At 45.1% G+C, this 20,000-nt stretch overlaps 1 protein-coding gene across 1 annotated transcript in view; it reads right to left on the bottom strand.

The window, feature by feature from the left end:
• LOC109885466 (ectonucleotide pyrophosphatase/phosphodiesterase family member 2) overlaps positions 1-20,000 on the bottom strand; it is a 47,286-nt gene that overhangs the window by 9,200 nt on the left and 18,086 nt on the right. Inside the window, exons 10-21 of the mRNA XM_031812253.1 lie at positions 17,643-17,708; positions 17,332-17,404; positions 14,239-14,347; positions 11,103-11,231; positions 9,377-9,408; positions 9,070-9,197; positions 6,819-6,906; positions 6,643-6,730; positions 6,308-6,477; positions 2,865-2,910; positions 2,496-2,635; positions 1,231-1,366 (exon numbers count right to left, since the gene is read on the bottom strand). Of these exons, the coding sequence (XP_031668113.1) occupies positions 1,231-1,366; positions 2,496-2,635; positions 2,865-2,910; positions 6,308-6,477; positions 6,643-6,730; positions 6,819-6,906; positions 9,070-9,197; positions 9,377-9,408; positions 11,103-11,231; positions 14,239-14,347; positions 17,332-17,404; positions 17,643-17,708 (1,205 nt within the window). The remainder of the gene's footprint in view (positions 1-1,230; positions 1,367-2,495; positions 2,636-2,864; positions 2,911-6,307; positions 6,478-6,642; positions 6,731-6,818; positions 6,907-9,069; positions 9,198-9,376; positions 9,409-11,102; positions 11,232-14,238; positions 14,348-17,331; positions 17,405-17,642; positions 17,709-20,000) is intronic.

The following is a 20,000-nucleotide window of genomic DNA, read 5'->3' as shown; positions in this document are numbered from 1 at the left end:
GCTACCCTGCCCCCTGCCCCCTCTACACTCTAACCACTAGGCTACCCTACCTCCTCTACACTCTAACCACTAGGCTACCCTGCCCCCTGCCCCCTCTACACTCTAACCACTAGGCTACCCTACCTCCTCTACACTCTAACCACTAGGCTACCCTGCCGCCTCTACACTCTAACCACTAGGCTACCCTACCTCCTCCACACTCTAACCACTAGGCTACCCTGCCCCCTCTACACTCTAACCACTAGGCTACCCTGCCACCTCTACACTCTAACCACTAGGCTACCCTGCCGCCTCTACACTCTAACCACTAGGCTACCCTGCCACCTCTACACTCTAACCACTAGGCTACCCTGCCCCCTCTACACTCTAACCACTAGGCTACCCTGCCCCCTCTACACTCTAACCACTAGGCTACCCTGCCGCCTCTACACTCTAACCACTAGGCTACCCTGCCCCCTCTACACTCTAACCACTAGGCTACCCTGCCGCCTCTACACTCTAACCACTAGGCTACCCTGCCGCCTCTACACTCTAACCACTAGGCTACCCTGCCGCCTCTACACTCTAACCACTAGGCTACCCTGCCCCCTCTACACTCTAACCACTAGGCTACCCTGCCGCCTCTACACTCTAACCACTAGGCTACCCTGCCCCCTGCCCCCTCTACACTCTAACCACTAGGCTACCCTCTCGCCTCTACACTCTAACCACTAGGCTACCCTGCCCCCTCTACACTCTAACCACTAGGCTACCCTGCCCCCTCTACACTCTAACCACTAGGCTACCCTGCCGCCTCTACACTCTAACCACTAGGCTACCCTGCCACCTCTACACTCTAACCACTAGGCTACCCTGCCCCCTCTACACTCTAACCACTAGGCTACACTGCCCCCTCTACACTCTAACCACTAGGCTACCCTGCCGCCCCTACACTCTAACCACTAGGCTCCAGAATGTACAGTACAGTTTAGATCACTTCATGTCTTGTTGCTGCGTTGTAAACTATAGTACAGTCGTGGCTAAAAGTTTTGTGGCTAAACGTATATTTGTGTCAATCTCAAACCTTTTGGCCACGACTGTACATGAACCGGTTGCATCAGCTGGGAGTTCCAAAGGTGGTCTTGAATGCTAAGTCGAATGTGGTGTTAGAACCAGTCGCACGTCAAGCTGGTGCAACCAGCCGCTGGTCAACCATAGGGGATCTGACAGGAGAGAACATGGAGGACGTACGTGGAGGGTAGAGGAAGGCGAAGGAGATCTGTTTGTCCGCCTTGTAGTTGGAGCAGGATTGGCTGAAGCCCGGAGGGATACGGATGTCAGGTCTGACACAGTTAGTCAGATGCTCTGGTAGAGGGGTTACTTCTACCTGGAAAACACAATCACAACATTAGACCACTGTAGACTGTAGTCACTGACAATACGCTAGATCAGGTCTCTCTAACCCTGTTCCTGGAGAGAAACCCTCCTGTAGGTTTTAACTCCAACCCTGTTCCTGGAGAGATACCCTCCTGTAGGTTTTAACTACAACCCTGTTCCTAGAGAGATCACCTCCTGCTCTCCAGGAACAGGGTTGGAGTTAAAACCTACAGGAGGTTATCTCTCTAGGAACAGGGTTCGAGGTAAAACCTACAGGAGGGTCCTCTTCAGGAACAGGGTTGGAGTGAAAACCTACAGGAGGGTATATATCCAGGAACAGGGTTGGAGTTAAAACCTACAGGAGGGTCCTCTCCTGGAACAAGGTTTGGAGTTAAAACCTACAGGAGGATGTATATATCCAGGAACAGGGTTGAAGAGCCCTGCTCTAGAGACTATAAATTAGACAACTGTTCAAATTAGTAGTCAACGACTGTTCAAATTGGTAGTCAACGACTGTTCAAATTGGTAGTCAACGACTGTTCAAGTTAGTAGTCAACGACTGTTCAAGTTAGTAGTCAACGACTGTTCAAGTTAGTAGTCAACGACTGTTCAAGTTAGTAGTCAACGACTGTTCAAGTTAGTAGTCAACGACTGTTCAAGTTAGTAGTCAACGACTGTTCAAATTAGTAGTCAACGACTGTTCAAATTAGTAGTCAACGACTGTTCAAATTAGTAGTCAACGACTGTTCAAATTGGTGGTCAACGACTGTTCAAATTAGTAGTCAACGACTGTTCAAATTAGTAGTCAACGACTGTTCAAGTTAGTAGTCAACGAATGTTCAAGTTAGTAGTCAACAACTGTTCAAATTAGTAGTCAACGACTGTTCAAATTAGTAGTCAACGACTGTTCAAATTAGTAGTCAACGACTGTTCATATGAGTAGTCAACGACTGTTCAAATTAGTAGTCAACATAAAGTATTGACGAGGTATGTACCAGTCCATAGGTTTATCTTGAGAGGATTATTGAATGAGCTGTTTTCCCTTGTCAAACATCCATTATAATCACAGTAAATAGCATATAGCTGATGTCAAAATAAACCAGGTAGGAAACTCGTAGGCTGTGTCCTGTTTGACATACCTGTTTGGAGACTGTGTAGGACGTCCACAGGGGCATAGACAGTGATTCACTGTACCCACTGATATAGTCACTGTGGTGTAGAATGCTGTATTTAGTACGGAACAGAACTGCAGGCCGACCATGAGGGAGGTTCTTGCTGTCTGGAAGAGAAGACCATCATCCTAAAAGCTGGTAACAAGACTCTGGAGAGGATATTCAATAGTGATATGAGAAATAGGACATAATACAACCCTTTACTGACATGTCTATGTAATAACATGTTAATAACAACATTGTTGGCTGCTGTAATTAGTGTTATTACACAGGTATTAGCATTACTACTACTCAGGCATAAGACCAACGATGTGGACCAGAGAGAGAGAGACGTACCATCGACAGCTTGCCTCAGTCTCTGATTAAGCTCTTCCACTTTGTTCTGTAAGAGACAGAGCCACAGTGACTCCAGGTTATAGCCTCTTACAACGGGGACTTTCAATGCTCTCTGCCTTCTATTTTTTGAACGCAACTGCAAAAAGATTGAAGGTGAAAATCTCTTGCAAAGACATCTATCATCTCTGCAGAAGCAAGAGGACTTCACAGACAGAAATAAGAAGAAGAGGGAATCAAACAAACAAGCATGAAAACGTGTAACAGCAGCTATGGATTACAGAGACAACAGTCAGTGGCAGACATAGAAACCAGTTTAGACACGGAAAATAAACAACATGTAGTAATGCCCAGTGCTACAGATATCAGTCAGGTCATAGGTCAAACACACACGCTATACAGATCAATGTAACAACATGTAGTAATGCCCAGTGCTACAGATATCAGTCAGGTCATAGGTCAAACACACATGCTATACAGATCAATGTAACATGTAGTAATGCCCAGTGCTACAGATATCAGTCAGGTCATAGGTCAAACACACATGCTATACAGATCAATGTAACAACATGTAGTAATGCCCAGTGCTACAGATATCAGTCAGGTCATAGGTCAAACACACACGCTATACAGATCAATGTAACAACATGTAGTAATGCCCAGTGCTACAGATATCAGTCAGGTCATAGGTCAAACACACATGCTATACAGATCAATGTAACATGTAGTAATGCCCAGTGCTACAGATATCAGTCAGGTCATAGGTCAAACACACATGCTATACAGATCAATGTAACAACATGTAGTAATGCCCAGTGCTACAGATATCAGTCAGGTCATAGGTCAAACACACACGCTATACAGATCAATGTAATAACATGTAGTAATGCCCAGTGCTACAGATATCAGTCAGGTCATAGGTCAAACACACACGCTATACAGATCAATGTAACAACATGTAGTAATGCCCAGTGCTACAGATATCAGTCAGGTCATAGGTCAAACACACACGCTATACAGATCAATGTAACAACATGTAGTAATGCCCAGTGCTACAGATATCAGTCAGGTCATAGGTCAAACACACACGCTATACAGATCAATGTAATAACATGTAGTAATGCCCAGTGCTACAGATATCGGTCAGGTCATAGGTCAAACACACACGCTATACAGATCAATGTAACAACATGTAGTAATGCCCAGTGCTACAGATATCAGTCAGGTCATAGGTCAAACACACACGCTATACAGATCAATGTAACAACATGTAGTCTATTTCTTGAGATGCAGAAATCATTTCCGATTTACTTTATTGAAGCAAATATCAAGTTGATATAAAAACGTAAAGCTTCAATATCAGTCTGTCTACGGCTGGGAAAGCCATAAAAATACAATCTCATTCTAGTTCTGTGGTGGGAGCCATAGAGATACATACAGTTTCTACGGTATCTATATCTACAGTTTCTATCTCTACAGTTTCTCTATAGTGATACAGTATCTATCTCTATAGTGATACAGTATCTATCTCTATAGTGATACAGTATCTATCTCTACATTATCTATCTCTATAGTGATACAGTATCTATCTCTACAGTATATATCTCTATAGTATCTATCTCTACAGTATATATCTCTATAGTAGTACAGTATCTATCTCTACAGTATATATCTCTATAGTGATACAGTCTCTATCTCTACAGTATATATATCTCTATAGTGATACAGTATCTATCTCTACAGTATATATCTCTATAGTGATACAGTATCTATCTCTACAGTATATATCTCTATAGTGATACAGTATCTATCTCTACAGTATATATCTCTATAGTGATACAGTATCTATCTCTACAGTGACACAGTATCTATCTCTATAGTGATACAGTATCTATCTCTATAGTGATACAGTATCTATCTCTATAGTGATACAGTATCTATCTCTACAGTATCTATTTCTATAGTGGTACAGTATCTATCTCTATAGTGATACAGTATCTATCTCTATAGTGGTACAGTATCTATCTCTATAGTGATACAGTATCTATCTCTATAGTGATACAGTATCTATCTCTATAGTGATACAGTATCTATCTCTACAGTATCTATTTCTATAGTGCTACAGTATCTATCTCTATAGTGATACAGTATCTATCTCTATAGTGATACAGTATCTATCTCTATAGTGATACAGTATCTATCTCTATAGTGATACAGTATCTATCTCTATAGTGATACAGTATCTATCTCTACAGTATCTATTTCTATAGTGCTACAGTATCTATCTCTACAGTATATATCTCTATAGTAGTACAGTATCTATCTCTATAGTGATACAGTATCTATCTCTACAGTATCTATTTCTATAGTGCTACAGTATCTATCTCTACAGTATATATCTCTATAGTAGTACAGTATCTATCTCTACAGTATCTATCTCTATAGTGATACAGTATCTATCTCTATAGTGATACAGTATCTATCTCTACAGTGATACAGTATCTATCTCTACAGTGATACAGTATCTATCTCTACAGTGCTACAGTATCTATCTCTACAGTGCTACAGTATCTATCTCTATAGTGATACAGTATCTATCTCTATAGTAGTACAGTATCTATCTCTATAGTAGTACAGTATCTATCTCTATAGTGATACAGTATCTATCTCTACAGTATCTATCTCTACAGTGATACAGTCTCTATCTCTACAGTATCTATCTCTATAGTAGTACAGTATCTATCTCTACAGTCTCTATCTCTACAGTATCTATCTCTACAGTATCTATCTCTACAGTGATACAGTCTCTATCTCTACAGTATATATCTCTATAGTAGTACAGTATCTATCTCTACAGTATATATCTCTATAGTAGTACAGTATCTATCTCTACAGTCTCTATCTCTACAGTATATATATCTCTATAGTAGTACAGTATCTATCTCTACAGTCTCTATCTCTACAGTATATATATCTCTATAGTAGTACAGTATCTATCTCTACAGTATATATCTCTACAGTATCTATCTCTACAGTATATATATCTCTATAGTAGTACAGTATCTATCTCTACAGTATATATCTCTATAGTGATACAGTATCTATCTCTACAGTATATATCTCTATAGTATCTATCTCTACAGTATATATCTCTATAGTAGTACAGTATCTATCTCTACAGTATATATCTCTATAGTGATTCAGTATCTATCTCTACAGTATATATCTCTATAGTATCTAGCTCTACAGTATATATCTCTATAGTGATACAGTATCTATCTCTACAGTATATATCTCTATAGTATCTATCTCTATAGTAGTACAGTATCTATCTCTACAGTATATATCTCTATAGTGATACAGTATCTATCTCTACAGTATCTATCTCTACAGTGATACAGTATCTATCTCTATGGCTATAAGAGCTATGCTGTTCTGTAGCTGACCTTGTCATCACAGCTGCAGCCTAAGTCATCGGTCAGAGTAATGATGGGACCTGAGATGGTGGGTTTAGACACCTCCTCTGGCACGGTGGGCTTGTGGACCGGGCTCTTCAACAGGTGGTTCAGACTGCCATGAGTCCCGTTGTTAGGGGCAGGGTTCAGGCCAAGCAGGTCTATCCCATGAAAACGGACAATAAGGTATTGTATTGTTACGATTACAGTAAAAGATCTCAAGTCAATATGCAACACAACTTCACTGTCCATAACGTATGAGTATGGGCTGATGAGTGCTACTGTATGCCTCCCTCAAGTTAAAAGCAAAAATGAAGATGCCTTACCACACATGACATTGTAAAGTTCAATGTTTTCAAAAACTGGCACTTTGGTCTTGAATTTAAACATAGGTCCATATCCACAGAAAATAGTCTAAAGAACAGGAACAGGATAAAGGTAATGATTAATCATTTATGGCAACGAGAATACTTATATCAAGATGAGGATAAAACTAACATACCTGCATGCTGTTTATCTTGTTGTCATAACCGTGATCTCCTGCAAAACCACATTTCCCAGGGTGCCTCTTTCCTCCTTCTGGAGACTTCCTGTAACAGACAGCATGATATAAACCAAAATTATTTTTTTTCCAACATCAGACAATTCATGGTTTTAATAATTAACATTAACTATCTACAATTCCTCACCGGGATGAAGACTTTTATGCAGCCTAAATAAACATTCAAGGACATTGTGTCTGATTTTCATAACATTTGATTTGATTCAAAGCAGACCACACAGATACAGCCCTACATACACAGTAACACACTGAAATCCTTATAAACCCAAAAGGGATTCCGTTTTTCCAAGGCCGACCCGACACCACATTTCCCTGTAAAAGACATGTAAAAGACATGTAAAAGACATGTAAAAGACATGTAAAAGGCATGTAAAAGACATGTAAAAGACATGTAAAAGACATGTAAAAGACATGTAAAAGGAAAACAGACACGTTTTTATATGAAGTTGGCATTCAACACTACAGTCAGTGGTGTCTGTGTAGGGAACAAGCCACAAGCACGTAGAGCCTGAAAAATCACCAACGGCAGGGAAAACGACTAACAAATATTTCATTTCATTTGGGTATTTAATTTAAGAGACAGTTTTACTCTGCTAGCTGCAAAGCTGCTGGAGGGGTAAGAATTTCTCACTCAGAAAGCATTAAGTTCACAACTCATGGTGCCAGCGATTTAAACTTGTCTATATCTTAGCAGGCAGGAGGAGGGATCTCAAAGATCTCTTTCATTGAGCTCTGTGGCATGCCAACTCAAACAGGGTGTTCGTCCCCATGGAGCTCTGTGGCATGCCAACTCAAACAGGGTGACGTCCCCAAGGAGCATATTCTGAACCAGCCCTCTCCTCTCTGTCCTTCAAACATTGATTTGTTTTCAGTTGTCGCCCGCGACAGACAGGCATTACCTCATTACCTCATGTGTTTACACAGTGACTGACAACTTTCCACTGGGTCTGACCAACACTGGGACTGATGATGACCAACATACAGAGTCCAAGTTCATGTTAACAGACACTGCCTGCTACAGGAACAGGATACAATAGGACACCACCACCAATAGGACACACCCCCAATAAGACACCACCACCACCAATAAGACACCACCCCCAATAGGAAACACCCCCACCAATAAGACACCACCCCCAATAGGACACACCCCCAATAGGACACCCCCCCCAATAGGACACCCCCCCCAATAGGACACACCCCCAATAGGACACCCCCCCAATAGGACACCCTCCCAATAGGACACACCCCCAATAGGACACACCCCCAATAGGACACACCCCCAATAGGACACACACCCAATAGGACACACCCCCAATAGGACACACCCCCAATAGGACACCCCCACCAATAGGACCCACCCCCAATAGGACACCACCACCAATAGGACACCACCACCAATAGGACACACCCCCAATAAGACACCCCCACCAATATGACCAACCCCCAATAGGACACACCTCCAATAGGACACCACCCCCAATAACACCACCTCCAATAGGACACCACCCCCAATAACACCAACCCCCAATAGGACACCACCACCAATAGGACACCACCACCAATAGGACACCACCACCAATAGGACACCCCGCCAATAAGACGGACCCACCCCCAATAGGACACCACCCCCAATAGGACACCACCCCCAATAGGACACCACCCCCAATAGGACACCACCCCCAATAGGACACCACCCCCAATAGGACACCACCCCCAATAGGACACCACCCCCAATAGGACACCACCACCAATAGTACACCCCCACCAATAGGACACCACCACCAATAGTACACCCCCACCAATAGGACACACCCCCAATAGGACACCCCCACCAATAGGACACCCCCACCAATAGGACACACCCCCAATAGGACACCACCACCAATAGTACACCCCCACCAATATGACACACCCCCAATAGGACACCCCACCAATAGGACACACTGTAGCAAAAAAATCTGTGGTCTATGTCTGTTTCGAAATGAGAAACAGAGAAACAGAGAGACAGAGAGACAGAGAGACAGACAGAGAGACAGACAGACAGACAGACAGACAGACAGACAGACAGACAGACAGACAGACAGACAGACAGACAGACAGACAGACAGACAGACAGACAGACAGACAGACAGACAGAGACAGAGAGGCAGAGAGAGAGAGACAGACAGAGAGAGAGAGAGGGTATAACCTTGCGATATGCCACTTCCTCTCCACTAACAGGTGGATGCCCTCTATTCTCCTGTTGTTGGCGTAGTGAAGGCGCTTGGGGAGATGCTGCTTCAGATAGGGCTTGAAGTGCTGCTCTGTCTTTTTACACTGAGGGGGCAGAACAACACGATTCCAGGTGCTCTGTAGTACAACTTCATCACCCCGATTTCATAAACTATAATTCTGGATTTTTCACCTCAACCTCTGACACCACAACACGGGTATGAATATTGGTCAGAACAATGAGAAGACAATGTGTATGGAAAGACAACGTGTATAATACTCACTGTAAGATTTGCAATAACAGATTTGGCATCATCTGAAAAAAGACAAAACAGTGTTCTGATTGACTGTTAGGAAATGTGCCTCGTTCTACCGTACTACCGAGGACGCAGTCCATAACTGGATCAGTAGGGACACATCAACGTAGTCTGGGGACGAGGAGGCGTGCTCTTCTGAGCACAAAGATACATGCTAACGTAATGTTGTTGTTTTGGTCTCGACTGACCTGGTCATGTGACCCAGTCAAGGATCAGGGTCACTGAGATACAGTACTCTGTCTTTCTCTACACACTTTCCAGTAACTGGAGGAATGGGTCTGCCTGTCTAAATGCAGACTATGAGGACCACAATTGGTCCGCCTGTCTAAATGCAGACTATGAGGACCACAATGGGTCCGCCTGTCTAAATGCAGACTATGAGGACCACAATTGGTCTGCCTGTCTAAATGCAGACTATGAGGACCACAATGGGTCCGCCTGTCTAAACGCAGCCTATGAGGACCACAATGGGTCTGCCTGTCCAAACGCAGCCTATGAGGACCACAATGGGTCTGCCTGTCTAAACGCAGCCTATGAGGACCACAATGGGTCCACCTGTCTAAACGCAGCCTATGAGGACCACAATGGGTCCGCCTGTCTAAACGCAGCCTATGAGGACCACAATGGGTCCGCCTGTCTAAACGCAGTCTATGAGGACCACAATGGGTCCGCCTGTCTAAACGCAGCCTATGAGGAAAACAATGGGTCCGCCTGTCTAAACGCAGCCTATGAGGACCACAATGGGTCTGCCTTTCTAAACGCAGCCTATGAGGTCCACAATGGGTCAGCCTGTCTAAACGAAGCCTATGAGGACCACAATGGGTCCGCCTGTCTAAATGCAGCCTATGAGGACCACAATGGGTCTGCCTGTCTAAAATAAGCCTATGAGGACCACAATGGGTCCGCCTGTCTAAACGCAGCCTATGAGGACCACAATGGGTCTGCCTGTCTAAACTAAGCCTATGAGGACCACAATGGGTCCGCCTGTCTAAACGCAGCCTATGAGGACCACAATGGGTCCGCCTGTCTAAACGCAGCCTATGAGGACCACAATGGGTCCGCCTGTCTAAACGCAGCCTATGAGGACCACAATGGGTCCGCCTGTCTAAACGCAGCCTATGAGGACCACAATGGGTCTGCCTGTCTAAATGCAGACTATGAGGACCACAATTGGTCTGCCTGTCTAAACGCAGCCTATGAGGACCACAATGTGTCTGCCTGTCTAAACACAGCCTATGAGGACCACAATGGGTCTGCCTGTCTAAATGCAGCCTATGAGGACCACAATGTGTCTGCCTGTCTAAACGCAGTGTATGAGGACCACAATGGGTCTGCCTGTCTAAACGCAGTCTATGAGGACCACAATGTGTCTGCCTGTCTAAACACAGCCTATGAGGACCACAACGGGTCTGCCTGTCTAAACGCAGCCTATGAGGTCCACAATGGGTCTGCCTGTCTAAACACAGCCTATGAGGACCACAATGGGTCCGCCTGTCTAAACGAAGCCTATGAGGACCACAATAGAAATAGGTCTCTGATTTTGTAGTTGGGGATTTGTAGTTGATTAATCCTCAATGATTTTATTAAGGCATGTTCTTCAATACAGTATTGTGTTTTTAAATGGTCAATCCATCAATCAATCAATCAATCAATCAATCAATACACCAATCAGACAAACAAACCAAACGCTCACATTTGGGGTTGTTGGGGTACCTGGAGCGGATCCTGCCCAGGGAGCCGGGGATCAGGATGATGTCATCAACAGTGGACGGCATGTATGAGCTGAGGAACTCTGTCCTGTCACAGTGAGCCTCCTCCATACCTGAGGAACACATGTTCAGAACAGACTTTAAATCACTGCAGAATGAATACGAAGAAGAAGAAGAAGGTGACTTGATTGTCTATAGTCAGAGAGAAATGGACATCGTCTAGAGCACGTGTCAAACTCATTCCATGGAGGACCGAGTGTCTGAGGGTTTTCGCTCCTGCCTTGATGAATTGAGGTCACGAATTAGTAAAGAACTCCCCTCACCTGGTTGTCTAAGGGCTTAAATGAAAGGAGAAAACTAAAACCCACAGACACTAGGACCTCCAAGGAATGAGTTTGACAGCCCTGGTCTAGAGGTCTGCGGAGGACCGATTTATTCATCCCGCCCACACCCGCTAACGTAAGAACTGGTCCCGAACCCAACCGCAATGCTGCTTATTTCAGACGTATGTGACGACTCAGGACGTATGTGACGACTCAGGACGTATGTGACGACTCAGGACGTATGTGACGACTCAGGACGTATGTGACGACTCAGGACGTATGTGACGACTCAGGACGTATGTGACGACTCAGGACGTATGTGACGACTCAGGACGTATGTGACGACTCAGGACGTATGTGACGACTCAGGACGTATGTGACGACTCAGGACGTATGTGACGACTCAGGACGTATGTGACGACTCAGGACGTATGTGACGACTCAGGACGTATGTGACGACTCAGGACGTATGTGACGACTCAGGACGTATGTGACGACTCAGGACGTATGTGACGACTCAGGACGTATGTGACGACTCAGCTCACTTGCCAGCCATGGTTGCAGTAAATTGTGCGCCCAAGAGATTCTCACGCGGACCATTATATTAGGCTATCGTATTACTGGCATATATCAGCCAATAGGCTCGGCGTACTTTGAAGAGACCTGAGTTGGAGAGACTTTCACTTTCTCTAGAGCTACGTTTTCTTACCTCCCTTTTATGAGTGGGCCGGTTTTCAGACGGAGACTAATATGAGTGATCAGTGTTTATTATATACAGGCACTGTAGTAAACTACAGCCTAATCATATTCACAAAGTACATTTAAAGATAACTGATCTGTGATCCCCCCCCCCAGCGTGTGTATTGACTAGGTAGAGTTGGTGTGTATTGAACCAGGGTTGGTGTGTATTGACTAGGGTTGGTATGTATTGACTAGGTAGAGTTGGTGTGTATTGACTAGGTAGAGTTGGTGTGTATTGACTAGGTAGAGTTGGTGTGTATTGACTAGGTAGAGTTGGTGTGTATTGACTAGGTAGAGTTGGTGTGTATTGACCAGGGTTGGTGTGTATTGACTAGGGTTGGTATGTATTGACTAGGGTTGGTATGTATTGACCAGGGTTGGTATGTATTGACCAGGGTTAGGGTTGGTATGTATTGACCAGGGTTGGTATGTATTGACTAGGGTTGGTGTGTATTGACCAGGGTTGGTATGTATTGACCAGGGTTGGTATGTATTGACCAGGGTTGGTATGTATTGACCAGGGTTAGGGTTGGTATGTATTGACCAGGGTTGGTATGTATTGACCAGGGTTGGTATGTATTGACCAGGGTTGGTATGTATTGACCAGGGTTGGTATGTATTGACCAGGGTTGGTATGTATTGACCAGGGTTGTTATGTATTGACCAGGGTTGGTATGTATTGACCAAGGTTGTTATGTATTGACTAGGGTTGGTATGTATTGACCAGGTTTGTATGTATTGACCAGGGTTGTATGTATTGACCAGGGTTGTTATGTATTGACTAGGGTTGGTACGTATTGACCAGGGTTGGTACGTATTGACCAGGGTTGGTATGTATTGACCAGGGTTGGTATGTATTGACTAGGGTTGGTATGTATTGACTAGGGTTGGTATGTATTGACTAGGGTTGGTGTGTATTGACCAGGGTTGGTATGTATTGACCAGGGTTAGGGTTGGTGTGTATTGACCAGGGTTGGTATGTATTGACCAGGGTTGGTATGTATTGACTAGGGTTGGTATGTATTGACCAGGGTTGTTATGTATTGACTAGGGTTGGTACGTATTGACCAGGGTTGGTATGTATTGACCAGGGTTGGTATGTATTGACCAGGGTTGGTATGTATTGACCAGGGTTGGTATGTATTGACCAGGGTTGGTATGTATTGACCAGGGTTGGTATGTATTGACCAGGGTTGGTATGTATTGACCAGGGTTGGTATGTATTGACTAGGGTTGGTATGTATTGACTAGGGTTGATGTGTATTGACCAGGGTTGGTATATATTGCCTAGGGTTGGTATGTATTGACTAAGGTTGATGTGTATTGACCAGGGTTGGTATGTATTGACCAGGGTTAGGGTTGGTGTGTATTGACCAGGGTTGGTATGTATTGGCCAAGGTTTGTATGTATTGACCAGGGTTGGTATGTATTGACCAGGGTTAGGGTTGGTATGTATTGACCAGGGTTAGGGTTGGTATGTATTGACCAGGGTTGGTATGTATTGACCAGGGTTGGTATGTATTGACCAGGGTTGTGGTTGGTATGTATTGACCAGGGTTGATGTGTATTGACCAGGGTTGGTGTGTATTGACCAGGGTTGGTATGATTGACCAGGGTTAGGGTTGGTATGTATTGACCCGGGTTAGGGATGGTATGTGTTGACCCGGGTTAGGGTTGGTATGTATTGACCAGAGTTAGGGTTGGTATGTATTGACCAGGGTTAGGGTTGGTATGTATTGACCAGGGTTAGGGTTGGTATGTATTGACCAGGGTTAGGGTTGGTATGTATTGACCAGGGTTAGGGTTGGTATGTATTGACCAGGGTTGGTATGTATTGACCAGGGTTAGGGTTGGTATGTATTGACCAGGGTTAGGGTTGGTATGTATTGACCAGGGTTAGGGTTGGTATGTATTGACCAGGGTTGGTATGTATTGACCAGGGTTAGGGTTGGTATGTATTGACCAGGGTTAGGGTTGGTATGTATTGACCAGGGTTAGGGTTGGTATGTATTGACCAGGGTTAGGGTCAGGGGTCAAGGCGGTTGTGCAGCAGTACCGTGATCTCCCACCATGATGATGTTGACACATCGGTGGAGTTTCATCTGTTTCAGGCCGTCCATCAGCTGACCAATTATCTTATCAATCTCCTTCAGAGGGTTGTTCAGCTGCAGCACAGAATACACTGATCAATATTCACACAGCAATCACAACGATCAGGGGATATCATAGAAGTATTGATCCCCATACAGATCATCAAAATACCTCATCATTATTAGACATTGAACATAACACAATCAGCAGCAGTAAAATAACAATGTGGAGGCTATATACAGGGTATTACGGTACTGAGTCAATGTGGAGGCTATATACAGGGTGTTACGGTACTGAGTCAATGTGGAGGCTATATACAGGGTGTTACGGTACTGAGTCAATGTGGAGGCTATATACAGGGTGTTACGGTACTGAGTCAATGTGGAGGCTATATACAGGGTGTTACGGTACAGAGTCAATGTGGAGGCTATATACAGGGTGTTACGGTACTGAGTCAATGTGGAGGCTATATACAGGGGGTACCGGTACAGAGTCGATGTGGAGGCTATATACAGGGTATTACGGTACAGAGTCAATGTGGAGGCTATATACAGGGTGTTACGGTACTGAGTCAATGTGGAGGCTATATACAGGGTGTTACGGTACAGAGTCAATGTGGAGGCTATATACAGGGTGTTACGGTACAGAGTCAATGTGGAGGCTATATACAGGGTGTTACGGTACTGAGTCAATGTGGAGGCTATATACAGGGTGTTACGGTACTGAGTCAATGTGGAGGCTATATACAGGGTGTTACGGTACTGAGTCAATGTGGAGGCTATATACAGGGTGTTACGGTACTGAGTCAATGTGGAGGCTATATACAGGGTGTTACGGTACAGAGTCAATGTGGAGGCTATATACAGGGTGTTACGGTACGAGTCAATGTGGAGGCTATATACAGGGTGTTACGGTACTGAGTCAATGTGGAGGCTATATACAGGGTGTTACGGTACTGAGTCAATGTGGAGGCTATATACAGGGTGTTACGGTACTGAGTCAATGTGGAGGCTATATACAGGGTGTTACGGTACTGAGTCAATGTGGAGGCTATATACAAGGTGTTACGGTACTGAGTCAATGTGGAGGCTATATACAGGGTGTTGCGGTACTGAGTCAATGTGGAGGCTATATACAGGGTGTTACGGTACTGAGTCAATGTGGAGGCTATATACAGGGTGTTACGGTACTGAGTCAATGTGGAGGCTATATACAGGGTGTTACGGTACTGAGTCAATGTGGAGGCTATATACAGGGTGTTACGGTACTGAGTCAATGTGGAGGCTATATACAGGGTATTACGGTACAGAGTCAACGTGGAGGCTATATACAGGGTGTTACGGTACAGAGTCAATGTGGAGGCTATATACAGGGTGTTACGGTACAGAGTCAATGTGGAGGCTATATACAGGGTGTTACGGTACAGAGTCAATGTGGAGGCTATATACAGGGGGTACCGGTACAGAGTCAATGTGGAGGCTATATACAGGGTATTACGGTACAGAGTCAATGTGGAGGCTATATACAGGGTGTTACGGTACAGAGTCAATGTGGAGGCTATATACAGGGTGTTACGGTACAGAGTCAATGTGGAGGCTATATACAGGGGGGTACCGGTACAGAGTCAATGTGGAGGCTATATACAGGGTATTACGGTACAGAGTCAATGTGGAGGCTATATACAGGGTGTTACGGTACAGAGTCAATGTGGAGGCTATATACAGGGTGTTACGGTACAGAGTCAATGTGGAGGCTATATACAGGGTGTTACGGTACAGAGTCAATGTGGAGGCTATATACAGGGTGTTACGGTACAGAGTCAATGTGGAGGCTATATACAGGGTATTACGGTACAGAGTCAATGTGGAGGCTATATACAGGGTGTTACGGTACAGAGTCAATGTGGAGGCTATATACAGGGTGTTACAGTACTGAGTCAATGTGGAGGCTATATACAGGGTATTACGGTACAGAGTCAATGTGGAGGCTATATACAGGGTGTTACGGTACAGAGTCAATGTGGAGGCTATATACAGGGTATTACGGTACAGAGTCAATGTGGAGGCTATATACAGGGTGTTACGGTACAGAGTCAATGTGGAGGCTATATACAGGGTGTTACGGTACAGAGTCAATGTGGAGGCTATATACAGGGTGTTACGGTACTGAGTCAATGTGGAGGCTATATACAGGGGGTACCGGTACAGAGTCAATGTGGAGGCTATATACAGGGTATTACGGTACAGAGTCAATGTGGAGGCTATATACAGGGGGTACCGGTACAGAGTCAATGTGGAGGCTATATACAGGGTATTACGGTACAGAGTCAATGTGGAGGCTATATACAGGGTGTTACGGTACAGAGTCAATGTGGAGGCTATATACAGGGTGTTACGGTACAGAGTCAATGTGGAGGCTATATACAGGGTGTTACGGTACAGAGTCAATGTGGAGGCTATATACAGGGTGTTACGGTACAGAGTCTATGTGCGGTGCCCACTGCTACTGTTTAATTATTTGTTACTTTTATTTCTCTATTTTTACTTATTAACACTTATTTTTCTTAAAACTTCTTAATTAAGCATTGTTGGTTAAGGCCTTGTCAGTAAACATTTCACTGTAAGGTATGTTGTATTCGGCGCATTTGACAAATACAATATGATTTGAAATACAAAATCTCTAGAAAATGGTTAATCAATTCCACACTGTACAAGTCATGCATGTACATGCCTGGGTTTGTTTGGGGCCTTGCTATGGCTGGACAGTTGAAACAGGAAGCCAGTGTTTATGCTACAGTGTTGTAGATTGTTCTGTATGTAACTAGCTCCATCTGGCGTGAGTGCTGCTGTCGTGAGTGCTGCTCAACACATACTCAGGTCCCGGTAGTCTGAACCACAACCGTCTCTCCCCCTCAGACTCTGCCCTAGCCCCAGCCCTAGACCCAGCCCCAGCCCCCAGCACCCAGCCCCCAGCCTCCAGCCTCCAGCCTCCAGCCCCCAGCCTCCAGCCCCCAGCCCTAGACCCAGCCTCAGCCTCCAGCCTCCAGCCTCCAGCTCACCTCAGTGCTCATGGGCCCCAGCTTGTGGCCAAACGTGTCCGGCTGCTCGGAGTGCATGGCGTAAACATAAGGCCTGAAACAACACAGGTGGAAGGGAATCTTAGGTTGGCCATGTGTATCCTCTACCACCCCCATGTCTCAAATACAGGCCTAGGATATGGGAGCAAAGTCACTTCCTCAAAGTTAGATGGAGATTGCTGCTAAGCATAGAGCGGCCATCTTGGATGCATGTAGAGGATGGGGTTTCACTGCTGGTATATCATTGCAGATAGTAACAGCCTAAAGAAGAGGATAAAAGAAGCTGCCTTTACCTCTCTCCGTCTGCCAGATGAAGCCATTGTAGCATGGTCAGGACTCTCCTCTCCAACGGGATGGACCTGGAAAGACACATCAGATGAGTTCATTATATGGAGGACAAAATGAAGTTCACAAAAAATGTATGGGGTGCTGTGTATCAATGGCTTTACTGTGTCTGGGGTGCTGTGTCTGGGGTGCTGTGTATCCATGGCTTTACTGTGTCTGGGAGGCTGTGTCTGGGGTGCTGTGTATCAATGGCTTTACTGTGTCTGGGAGGCTGTGTATCCATGTTTTACTGTGTATTACAACACCACATTTGATCCTTTCTGTTTGCATCCAGGAAAGCTGCCAGATTAGAACCACTAAAGACATTATAACAGACCTATATAGTCCTGGGGTACACCAGATTAGAACCACTAAAGACATTATAACAGACCTATATAGTCCTGGGGTACACCAGATTAGAACCACTACAGACATTATAACAGGCCTATATAGTCCTGGGGTACACCAGATTAGAACCACTACAGACATTATAACAGGCCTATATAGTCCTGGGGTACACCAGATTAGAACCACTAAAGACATAACAGGCCTATATAGTCCTGGGGTACACCAGATTAGAACCACTAAAGACATTATAACAGGCCTATATAGTCCTAGAATACACCAGATTAGAACCACTAAAGACATATAGTCCTGGGGTACACCAGATTAGAACCACTACAGACATTATAACAGGCCTATATAGTCCTGGGGTACACCAGATTAGAACCACTAAAGACATATAGTCCTGGGCTACACCAGATTAGAACCACTACAGACATAACAGGCCTATATAGTCCTGGGGTACATCCCTCTCCTTCCCCCTGGATATCTTTGAAGCTCAAAGCCTCCCCTCCTGTTCCTGTCTTGTAGAGCGGTGGTCCACGAACAGACCTCCATCCTCCAGCCCACTAGGCACAGCTGCCAACCATCAACCCCAGGGTTTGCCTCTCTAACTGGGGCTTGACATGTGGGGGGAGCTGGGGGGGGTATGGAAGGGGGTAGATCTTATCACACTAAATCACTACAGGGGGGATTCTCTTCTTCTCAACCCCTCTGGTGTTGGTTAAGACCTCCCTGGAGTTGGTCTTAACAGAAACTCCACAAAGCTACAACCACAACTCCCCATCATCTCCAGACCTCATTGGTTAAATAATACAGTCTTATACTGTACTGTAAAGTGACCCCTCCTCCTCCTCAGTGCCCTGCCCCCCCCCCTCCCCCTCCTCAGTGCCCTGGGCCCCCTCCCTCTCCCTCCTCAGTGCCCTGCCCCCCCCCCCCCCTCCTCAGTGCCCTGGGCCCCCCCCTCCTCCTCCTCAGTGCCCTGGCCCCCCCCCTCCTCCTCCTCAGTGCCCTGCCCCCCCCCCCCTCTTCCTCCTCAGTGCCCTGGGCCCCCCTCCTCCTCCTCAGTGCCCTGCCCCCCCCCCCCTCCTCCTCCTCCTCAGTGCCCTGGGCCACCCCCCCCCTCCTCCTCCTCGGTGCCCTGGGCCACTCCTCCCCAGTGCCCTGGGCCACCCCCCCCTCCTCCTCCTCGGTGCCCTGGGCCACTCCTCCCCAGTGCCCTGGGCCCCCCCCCCCCTACCTCAGGAAGTGCACTTTGTCACTGCTTTTGAAGGAGTCCCCCCCAGCTGGCCATGTTCACATGCAGGCACCCCGTTTTACGTTAATAGGCCGATTTGAGTCAAATTGCTCTCAAAACAGTTAGGTCTGTACGCCTCTGAACTGAAGTCTGCCTCAAAGACCTCTGTGTCTTATGAATGTGTGATGCATTGTGTTTTTTTAGCAGCCTGCATGCGTTATGTTAGCCAGAGTGTAAGTCTCCACCTCTCTCTCTACCTCTCTCTACCTCTCTGTTAGCCAGAGTACCAACTAAACTCTCTCTCCCCCACACCCTCTCTGTCTACCTCTCTCTACCTCTCTGTTAGCCAGAGTACAACTAAACAAGAACAAGTCCATGTAGTTTCCAGACATCTCCAACTGAGATCCACAACAGTGTTATGACAATATAATGGCAACACTTTCTGTTGTGTTTTGTACTTTGAGAGTAGTGCTGAGCCACTAATGCTTTTCTAGGTCCATTAAATTTCAGTTTCGATATCATTATTTTTTACACTAAATGCATTATAAAATAATTACAAAAACAATTTAGCTTTTTAATGGAAATTCCAGAGCCAAAAAGAGTTAACATAAAATTTCCAAAACATAGAAATAGTCCGTCAGAGGTCCACATAGGGTAGACATCAATTAAAACAATTAATAAAAATGACTATGAAATAATACAATATTCTTATATTACTTGGTATTTTTCATTCCTTAAAGTCATCATC

This window comes from Oncorhynchus kisutch, unplaced genomic scaffold, assembly GCF_002021735.2.
Source record: "Oncorhynchus kisutch isolate 150728-3 unplaced genomic scaffold, Okis_V2 Okis02a-Okis13b_hom, whole genome shotgun sequence".
Classification (NCBI taxonomy): Eukaryota; Metazoa; Chordata; class Actinopteri; order Salmoniformes; family Salmonidae; genus Oncorhynchus; species Oncorhynchus kisutch.
This window is presented reverse-complemented; position numbering and strand designations above follow the sequence as displayed.